The sequence below is a fragment of the Cydia amplana genome, chromosome 18 (assembly GCF_948474715.1).
Source record: "Cydia amplana chromosome 18, ilCydAmpl1.1, whole genome shotgun sequence".
Classification (NCBI taxonomy): Eukaryota; Metazoa; Arthropoda; class Insecta; order Lepidoptera; family Tortricidae; genus Cydia; species Cydia amplana.
Genome location: NC_086086.1, coordinates 9,251,034 through 9,262,015, shown reverse-complemented (window position 1 = coordinate 9,262,015; position 10,982 = coordinate 9,251,034). Strand labels below are relative to the sequence as shown.

Genomic DNA, 10,982 nt, shown 5'->3' with positions numbered 1-10,982 from the left:
TGGGGACACTCGAGTAAATTTAAATCAGTACACTGATTTCCAATTTTTTTTAATAATAAAACCAAAATGATTATTCCTGTTGCTAAAATTAATAGTGTTCTTTTAGGATTAAAATACTTAGAGGAAGAGTGCTACATTTTTTAAAATTAATTTAGGATAAAAATATTTAAAGGGACTTGTTATTGATCTGACACTGCCACATCAAGGCGTCGGTGCAAGCTACGCTTAACACCGCCATCTTACGTTACTACTGTCAACTTCAGTCGAATTTAGTGGAGTAATTTTGTGAGAAGTGATGTTAAATTCAAGACTGCACGAGTCTCAATAAACCTAGGCTTATTGGTAAGTTCCAACAACAAATATAGTGTGGCGCAAAATTCAAGTAATTTAACAAAATGTACACAAAACTTGTATCTCTAAATAGAAAGTGCGAAAGCGTCCCTCGTCTCGTTTCCGAAATGGTTTGTAAACCTATCATCATCGATCGCACCTTTATAACCAGTGTTCAGTTTATAATATAGGCCGACTATTTGCTATTTTCCTACAATTTCATAATTTCGTTGTTTCAGTGTACAAAATGCTACAGCGATAACCTAGAAAACAGTTATAAATGCCAACAGCAAAATGTCCGATCTAAAGCAAGTGAAAGTTGATAACTGGGGGATATACTTCCTCCAGCGGCTAAAGCATTTCTTCAACCGAACCGATTACTGCGACCTAACGCTTCAGTTTCAAGACAATGCGCAGCTAAAAGTGCATCGGTTGGTGCTCAGTGCGTGCACCGAGTACTTCGAGCTGCTGGAGCGGACATGCGAGATGTACGAGGACTGCCTGGTGATGCCGGACGACCTGCAGGCGGACGTCGTCGTCCCCATCGTCAACTTCATGTACACCGGCCAGCTCGAATTTAAAGTAGAACTTCTTGAAAAGCTGTACCAAACATCACAAATAATGAACATGCCGGTGTTGTCCAAACTCCTCGACGCGCAGCGGCAGCAGCAAGCGGCTCCTAAACCGCCGCCAACGCACAGTTACAGCGGCTTAAAAAGTTATGCTAAAAGTACAAGCAGCAAGCAAAGAGCACCGGTTGCCTCTACAAGTAGCTCAAAGCGTACATTTAGTAAAGCTTTCGATATTGAAACACCAAGAGACAAGTCCTACAGCAAGGCTACAAGTAGCACAAGCAATGGCAGGGCTTTTCGCTCACCTTCTCCAGTCCATATAGAAAACCATATTCCTCTGAGGAAGTTTGTTAAAGGTGAACCTCGACCTACCAGGTATGAGCTCCCTGAGGAACTTGATACTGATAATGTTTATGACAACTCATTTACTGATATATCCTACACCTCTACACCATTGATGGTACATCCAGAAACAACAAAGCGGTATTCAGCCAAAAGGAGCCAGTTTAGTTCACCATCAAGCTCGAAAAGATTTTCTCAAGGGCCCTCTACTGTTGAAATTGTGGAATGTAGGAAAATTTCTAAGGAAGAAAATGTTTATGATGATGACTCCATGATAAATGAACCAGATATGTTTGGAAGGGATGTTTTACCACCTGAGCCCCCAGTTAAAAGTTCCAGCCAACTTTTTGACCAAATAATAGATAACAATTCAGGTCCAAAAGTGACAATTGAAGCTAAGAACAGCAAGCAGGCGAGCAAGTTAGACCACGCCAAGATAATAAGTGAAGTGTTAAAGAAGTACCCGCACTTGGTGAAAAGCAACAAAAATATCAAACTCAAACTTTTGGACACCCCAACTAAACCAGCCAAAAAACGACCGGCGACCCCACAAAAAATACACAAAGAAGAATTGCAATTGAAACAAGAACCAGACTTCACATATGAATCTGAGGTTCTAGATTCTGCGAAGGCAGCAAAGCTTATTGCCATGGGAGCAGAGAATGTCAAAGGGCCCTGGATCTGCCTCATTTGTGGAACACCTGGTAGAGCCTTACATTTTACCTCTTATTTCAAATTCAGACGCCATTTGGTTGAAGTTCACAATGAGAAACCAGTTTCAAATATGTGCGAATACTGCGGTCTAAGGTCACTTAAGAGAAATTATTTATTACACCACTTATACACTAAACATGGCAAAAAACCTCCACCTCAATATAATTTCCCAAAATGTAGCATTTGCAGTTACATAGCATTGAATGAAGGTTACCTAGTCAAACATAAAATGACACATGTTGAAACAAGAAATTTCCGTTGCAATGTGTGTGCTGCAGCATTCAATTCTTCTGCCATGTTGTTGATGCACATCCAAAACACAGGCCATAAATACAGTGCAGAAAGAAGAACCAACCTCCAATGTGTTTATTGCCTGAAAGTCTTTTTACGCGAAGCCAATCTTTATGCTCACCTGAAAACTAATCACAAGCTAGAAGCTAAACATGACTGCATCATTGATGATTCTGATGAGGAAAAGCAAGAAGAAGAAGAACCTGTGGAAAGAATTGTTGACCGTAAGCCCATTAAGTATGAGTTACCTGTGTCCTATGACCCGGAGTCTGAGGAAGACACTTCTTATCAAATTCAGCACAAGCCTCATGGTACCATTGATATTGTAGAACGACCAAAAAAACATCGCACTGTTACTTCAACACCAAGGCAAAATATCTTAAATTCAGGTTTTGGTGCGCCAATCCAGTCTACTATCCAACCTGCAACTCCTCAGAAGAAGCCTAAGCCACAAACAATACAAAATCAGTTCCTTAAAGAGCTTAGCATTCCACAAATTGATAACTCAAACCATGAAGAAATTATAATGATTGGTGATACTGAATACATCATGAGGGATAATCAACTCATACCTAGAAATTCAAAAATGGCTGAAAATGATCAATATATTTTGTCTGATATGTTACATACAGATGTGGATCAAACATTACATACTCTGGAGTCTGATACATCACTTGAGTTTTCAAATATGCATAATTCCACTGAAATTAATCAATCTGATATGAAATTAAATAAAAAATCCACTATGAATCAACCAATTCAGATTGTGGTTTCAAATGAAGAGGAATATAAGGCTTTGATGTCATCTAATCATTCAATAATATTTGATGATACAGATGCTAGTAAACGATTAACAGTATTGGCCGCTTCTCATAATGCTACATTGGATGGTACAATAGACCTGGACACTACACAAACTAATGACATGATGATTATTCAAGATGACTTTCCATTAAATGTGTCAGAGGCAGTTTCTGGTGATAATTCTAACATAGTTGTTGTATACAGTCATCCAGTTGATGATCATAATAAACCATACCAACTTATTACATCACAAGCTCTTGGTGGGGCTCAATTTGTTTCCACCTCTGCAGTACTCACTAGAAACTATGAGACAGTCACAACTACCTCTGGTGTAGTAAACACTCAAATAATGGATAATCAAATAAACTGGCACAACAATCTTGAACACAACATAGATAGCCAGCAAATGCAAGAGCCTGAGCTACAAGTACTTACAAATGTAGAAGAGGTAGTAATGGCTCCATCACAAGATGGAATAAGTAACAAATTGGAAGATCTCCCAGAAGTGCATCTGCTGCCTGTTGTATCAAAAGACGAATCTCAAATAAATCAAGTATCACAAATGGTAGAGCCATTGCCATGTGAATCAAATACCGAGCACAACAATGAGAATGAGGAACAAGCTGCCGAAATAGTGGCTGTGGAAGAAATTCAAGCAGCCACATCAATGCCCATGGAAGAGGTTGTTCCTTCACAAATAATAGAAAATTCAGAAAATCTAGTTGCCATATCCACAGAAGAGCCTATTTCTGAAACTATGCAAACTGAAAATCCTGACATTGTAGCTCAAGAGCAAGTTTCAACTGAAGTTGAGGAGGGCATGGGAAAAATTCATGAGCCTTTGGATGAATCAGCCATTGAAGAAGAAGAAGAAAATGCTCAGAATGTAACGGAACTTACAGAGGAAACAACTTGTGACTCACAAGAATTCGCTGAGGAAGCCACAGTTGCTGAGCAACCTTTAAATAATGATAGTCCTACCTTTACACCTGTAAACAAGGAACAAATTCAAAATTTGACATCAGAATGGTCAGAAGATGAAGATGAGGCAACTGCTCAGAATGAATCCGTAGAAAATGAAAATTCTGAAAACACTGTTGCTGAAATGGATAATCCGGAAAACAATTCCGTGGAGCTAGAAGAATCAATAGAGAACATCCAACAAGAAATGGAGAAACAGATGACTAGAATAGTTGCAATTGAACCCATTGAAGAATGTGAGAATCCGATGGATGATGATGAAGACATGCAGACAGACCAGGGGCTACAAGAAAATGTTACTGTTAATACTGTACCAGCATGCCCCGAAAAAATATCATCATTACTTAATGACTGGGATGAGAATGATTCTCAGGAAGAGGAAGAGGAAAGAAATGATCCCACCACCGAAAATGATGGCGAAATCACTAACGAAAATGAGACTGTAGCAGCTCCTGAAGATGTTGAAAGTAATGCTGCTCCAATTATTGAGGCACCTACTGAAAACGAACCGCATGAACAAGAATCCCCAAAAAAAGATGACAAAATCAAGAGTCTGGTTAGTGACTGGGACGACGATGAAGAAGATGGGCCCAAGGAATGAGGTGAGTTTAATATTACGTTAGCTTGACATAAACTTTAATTTAATGTTTATCCTTTTCATGGCATTAAATTGCTTTCAATTAAAAACATTGTTGTAAAGAGACAGTAACTTTCTTTTCGTCGGATACCTTTAAATGAGCAATTCTTAAGAATAAGAATAAATTTTATTATAAATAAAACACATAGCAGAATATAACTTGTATATATATATTTCAGTGAATTCGGAAATGGCTAAATAACGATTTCGATGAAATTTGCTATATGGGGGTTTTCGGAGGCGAAAAATCGATCTGGCTAGGTTTTATATCTGGGAAAACGCGCATTTATGTTTTCCGAGCAAAACTCGATCTCCCACATATTGAATGATTTAAAATGTTATAAATAAGTATGTAAGGCTAAACTCACTTAAAAAATCGTCAGTATATATTGGAATTAATGTATGTCTTACGTTATTTGCAGAAAAGCCGCCTGGTAGACCCTGGAGAATGGCGACATGACAGCTCCACCACTACCAATTAGGAGTTGTTGCGGGTGATCCAAGCACCCAACACTTGCCTTAAGCAAAATATCTATTGTAGTAAATTCTATATAAAGATCATTTTACTTTAACTAAAGTATTAGTATACAATAAAGAGTAATTCTCTTATTTATACAATATAGTAAGCTTACCTACATTTGATATGTAAATGAAAGATCATATACAATACCATGATGTATTTAGAAATATATTAAAGAAGCGTTAAATCTTGGTACATAAGTAATAAAATGTCTTATATGCCTACCTGTAGAATTTGAGTATTTTCTGTAACTATTTGATTTTCTTGTGTCAATTAATGTTTTGTGTGGCTCTTCCAAAATATTTGAACATTTATTTATATTATAAGTATGATATCGATATTCATATTTTATGCTGTGTATGGCTGGATTGTTTTACAAATTATGTAGCATGTTTCTGTAGTATGAATAGGTGGTGAAGTGACTGGGAATCTAAACGTCAATCAATGTAATATATGTATTTATACGTAATATAATTATGTCAACAGTTTAACCCTTTGACGGTCGCGGACGCCAACGACGCCACAGCCGTCAGCTTCGCCAATGGAATAAGGACTTACGCGGGACTCCGTAAAGTACAAATTCGCTTAAATAATCGCGATCGCCTGGCGTCTGGGGCACGGCATATTCCTTCGCCGTCTGACGTTCAAAGGTTTAAAAGAATTTCAATGCTAAACCTAGACTCCATTATTAGGCCACTAGTTTAAGATGAATTTGCTCTTATTTGCCTTGCTTAAAAACATATTTAAATAAACATATTATAAGTAAATTCCTTTTTTCTCCTTTCACCATTTTCATGTCTCTGGCCCGATGGTTGACTGGTAGAGAATGCCATTAGGCATTAAGTCCGCCATTTGTACATTATTTTTATGTTTTGTGCAATAAAGTTTAAAAGCGTGGTTTAAATAAATATTTGGACAAATATACCATGAGTCATGACATACCAAACTAAGGTGGCTAGCACAGAACATATTAATAACCTTTTTATTGTATTCCGTAGTGGCTAGTTACGAAATGTATAATTGTATATATATATATATAATTCTCTTCCTTATTATGATGTTATTTGTTAGCACCTAGGTACAGTTGGCCTCTTTTAAGTGTAAAGTAAATAAATAAACAGACCTTGCAAATTTTAATGGTTTTTAATTTATTTATAAATAATTCAGTCTCAAATAAAACAACATTAAAATAGAAAAATATCAACACTTTACTCAATGCTTTATTAAACAATATTATCTACAAATTTTCAGCTGAAAATTATACATTTAGTTGTATTGATTCATTGTTACTAGTTAAATTGTTATTTAACAAGCTAATTACCCAACACATAACCATTTCACCATTCATCATGATCAAATAAACAAATAAGATTAGTTCCCGATTCACCAGATTGACTTAAGTATGTCACAATCCGACTAATCGGGAACTAAAATCCTGTTTCTTGGTAGCATCCCTGGGCAAAAGTATGGATTGCAAATTTCATTTGCAAGTTTGTCAAATTATATGCAAAACTGCACTGAATGTGCTTTCATTGCAGGTACTTAAATCATTTCCACCTTTCATCGGCAAGATTTTACTGGCCTTCAACCTACAATGTATTTAGCTAATTTTGACAATACTAGTTCCATTAATCTTCCATGTTGACACTTGGTATTAGATCCCAAGTAAACATTTGTGGCGGGTAATACAGTATAAATACAAAACAGGCTGCGCTTGAGAATGGCATTGTCTAAACCAGCTTCAAACACAATAAGAGGCTTCTGGCAGTGAAGGTACTGCAATCCTCCTCCACAGTAAATACTTAGTAAAACATCTGATAGAATAGTAAATGCAATATCGATACTAATGAAATTATCTCATAGATAATCATAGCAACACATACACTTGCACAAACAATCAACAACATGAAATCATCAGACCATATGCAAGGCTTGGCTGTATCACAATTTAACTCATGTTTATGCAACTGTGTTCATAAATAGTTGCATCTATCTAGAATCCTATGAAAGCAATTAATAAATAGGTAACATAGATATATGTGACGTTCCACGGCAAAAGGTACCTTATGGCACTTGGCGCTTACGTCGCATAGCGCCGCAATAATAATAGCGCGCGGCGGCGGAGCAGCCTTAATAATAGCGTAAGCGCCAACAGCCATAAGGTACCTTTATCCGTGGGACGTCACATATTATGTTAGCTTAGAGGTCTAACAGTAAATTAGAAAGTTAAGAATAGGTAGTTGCTGAACGAAAAAGACAAGGAACAAAAGTAATACACACTATTAGATTAGCAACAGCTAACAGCCAAATTGATTATAACAGTGAGATAGAATACATGGAGCACTGAACAGAATGTGAATGTGCAGATGCAAAGAAATTCATTGTACACTTTCAGTGGAATAAGTACCTATATACAAAATAAATTACAATATTTACATACAAATTTAGCAATATTTAATAGTCTAGTCATTGGATATAGAGACTAGGACGTATTTCACCATATATGCGAGGAAGATGAAACCCACAAGAACAAACAAATTTGTCATAATATAGTACATGTTTGACTGTTGCTCTGTCATCACTTCACTTTCACTACCCGGAACCTCCTCTGCTTGCAACATGGCTTCCTGTCTCTCCTTCAACTGTTGTTCAATTTCCTCCACAAATTCGGGGAATAGTTCACAGAACATCTTGTTTTTTATATTAATTTCCAGAGATTCAGCTGCCATGCACCGTTTCTGGTAATCTGATGTTTCTATGGAACCCCAGGTAGGTGTTTTTTCTAGCATGAAACTTAGCAGGCCCGTTAGGATGGTCGAGATAGACCACGCCGGGTTCCAAGTGTCGGGGTGGAAATCCGTGATGCTGAGGCACAGACGTGTGTTGGTTCGGAAGCGGCCGTTGGGCGTGATCATGTAGATCGACGGCGGTTTAAACGGAAACTCCCGGGGAAATATGATTTTCCCATGGTAGTAACCACCTTCGTATGGACTTTTCTCGGGTCCTCGTACCACATAATGCCACTCCAGAATGTTTGACGGCACAGGCTCCGCAGTAACGTACGGCACTGGGTCGTTTTTTAGCCGCAAGTAGTCTTGCTTTAGCCTGCTAGTGGCACCGGTCACTTTTGTTTTAGCCATACTTTCTTAAGGGTAAAACATGGAAATATTTATAATTTACTTTTATGCGCAATCTATTGTATTACACATCCGTCACGTCAAACGTCATACAACTAGCAAGTAGGCAAGTACGTAAACGTCGACTTCGACGAATCCTCGATCAACGCTAGTGTTGTAACACCAGCACCAGCCAATATTTTATATCGACTATGTTCTGAAAAAAAATGTCATTGGTACGTTTAACAAAAAGGTTTTTACTGCGAAAAACAAGTTCTAAACATGGATGATCACTAATATTCTTTGATAGAATATGAATATTTTCTAAAGGCCCCAGTACACAATGGGCCATCGCCGGCCACTCCAAGGGACGCATTTATGCGTTAGAGGGAGCAAGTGACATTGCTATCTCATTCTACCGCATGGCTGCGTCCCTTGGAGTGGCCGGCGATGGCCCATTGTGTACTGGGGCCTTAAGTTTTTTTTGTATCGCTGTTAAAGTGAAGTGGAACACGCACCATTGTAATAGTACTAGTAGACGGCCGTACCGAATCGACCTAAAGGCTTATTCCCATTTGTTCCTGCCGGGTACAGTGGGAATAAGTGACATACGAGGGGTATTCAAAATATTCTCGGTATGAGAATGAAAACAAACAAGTACGAAAAGTTTGATATTTTTATTTTTCAATATACTCCCCCCCTATGTTCATACACTTAAAAGATCGATCAATTATTTTTTTTAATCCCTCGTAAAAATATTTTTTATCTTTCGTGTAAAAATGCTCCTCCACTGCCGCCTTCAATGCTTCATCGTCAGAAAATTTATTTCCACGCAGATCCTTTTTAAGATTGGGGAGCAAAAAGAAGTCGCTGAGGGCTAAGTCCGGACTATACGGTGGGTGAGTAACAGTTTTAAACCCACATTCAACAATAGCTGCCTTGGCAATATGAGCAGTATGGACGGGGGCGTTGTCATGCAGAAGCAGAATACCTTTGGTTAACTTTCCTCGCCTCTTTTCTTTAATTACATCCTTTAATTGACGTAGAATGTTAGCGTAGTACTGTCCTGTGATATTTACACCTTTTTCTTTATAATCGATTAGTAATACTCCTTCACAATCCCAAAATATCGTGGCCATGACCTTGCCAGCTGAAGGGATGACCTTGAACTTCTTGGGATGAGCTGAACCCTTAATGTGCCACTGCATGGACTCTTGTTTACTCTCTGGGTCATAATGATGAACCCAGGTTTCATCTCCAGTAACTATTCTTTGCAGCACCTCATCAGGATTTTCACCGCACAGGTCAATAAAATCGGAACAACAAGCTACACGCATGTCTTTTTGAAGCCGAGTCAGCATTCGCGGAACCCATCTTGCACTTACTTTTGACATATTAAGATGGTCATGTATAATATCATGTACGGTACCAATAGAGAGATTGGTTACTTGTGCTATAGATTTTACCTTCACTCGACCATCTTCCAATATAAGTTTTTCCACTTTATCAATATTTTCTTGTGAAGTAGCTACTACAGGCCGGCCAGGTCTAGGGTCATCTTCAATACTCTCCCTTCCGCGTTTAAACTCGCTTGACCACTTTTGAATGGTAGATAAAGAAGGAGCAGACTCACGGTAAACACAATCCATTTCCTCTTTTATGGTTTTTTGATTTTTACCCTGTTTTGTCAAGAATTTTATCACGCATCGATGTTCTAATTTAGTTAACATTGTCAATTCGCACATGATGTTCATGTTTGTTCAGCAATTGCAGAAAAACAAAAGACCATCTCGGTTCGAATTATACTTTTTTTAATGTCAATGAATAAACCTTAGCGGCCAGTAACGAAAGAAATTTTAGAAGAGGTCGTAAGATATCAATACCGAGAATATTTTGAACGCCCCTCGTATGAATCATTTTCACCTATGTATGTATGTATGGCGGCGGTCACATGGGTATACAAATATAGTATATTTTGATCACATTTAGATAAAACTATTAATAGTAGCGATTATGTGGGTTTGGGGAATTATTTATAGGATGAAACACGTAAATATTTAAAAAATATATATTTTATTTAAATAAGAACAACAATAAATTGAGCTAGTTTCGATGAGACACATGTCATAATAATTACCTAATATGTATATTATAAATAATTGCGGGGCCGCTCCGGTCCTGTACTTAGTCTAGCTACGTGCGCCATGTGCAATCAATTCGTAATGGGGATTAATCATTTACGACAAACCAAAGGCGATTGTGCTAAAATACGTAAAGTCACATGTATGAAACCAATTATTTAAGATGAGTAAATTCTAATAATAAAAAATGGCCCCACGCCACCCGAGTTTGACAGCTAAGGATGATGGCACTTGACAATAAGAATCAAATAGACAGTGACGGGCAAAGTGACCAAATCATGGACCAAATATGTCAGAACACATCCTTATTTCTATGGTAAGCTAAGTTACGATATATATGGCCACTTTGGCCGTCACCATCTATTTGATGCTACCTGTACGGCGCTATCTTTTATGGTAATATAATCTGTTAAATCCGGAACACGAATTTGTTACTTTACACATCTAATAAAATCAATGATTCTTTGATTAACCCTTTCACCGCAAGAACGTCAACTGACGAGCGCGGCTACAGGCCAATGTCAACCTTCGTGC

At 37.8% G+C, this 10,982-nt stretch overlaps 2 protein-coding genes across 3 annotated transcripts; one reads left to right on the top strand and one right to left on the bottom strand.

The window, feature by feature from the left end:
* The first annotated feature begins 206 nt into the window (after positions 1-206).
* Positions 207-4,636, top strand: LOC134656207 (centrosome-associated zinc finger protein Cp190). 2 transcript variants are annotated; one of them, XM_063511711.1, is made up of 2 exons: positions 207-342; positions 570-4,636. In XM_063511711.1, the coding sequence occupies exon 2, from the start codon at positions 625-627 to the stop codon at positions 4,633-4,635; it is 4,011 nt and encodes a 1,336-aa protein (XP_063367781.1). In that variant the 5' UTR covers positions 207-342; positions 570-624; the 3' UTR covers position 4,636. The 2 variants fall into 2 exon arrangements, with proteins under 2 accessions (XP_063367781.1, XP_063367782.1); XM_063511712.1 differs by having other exon boundaries at positions 231-461.
* A 2,995-nt stretch (positions 4,637-7,631) lies between these two features.
* On the bottom strand, positions 7,632-8,441 carry LOC134656219 (ubiquitin-conjugating enzyme E2 J2-like). The gene has a single exon (XM_063511722.1). The coding sequence runs from the start codon at positions 8,329-8,331 to the stop codon at positions 7,654-7,656; it is 678 nt and encodes a 225-aa protein (XP_063367792.1). The 5' UTR covers positions 8,332-8,441; the 3' UTR covers positions 7,632-7,653.
* Between the last annotated feature and the right edge of the window lie 2,541 nt (positions 8,442-10,982).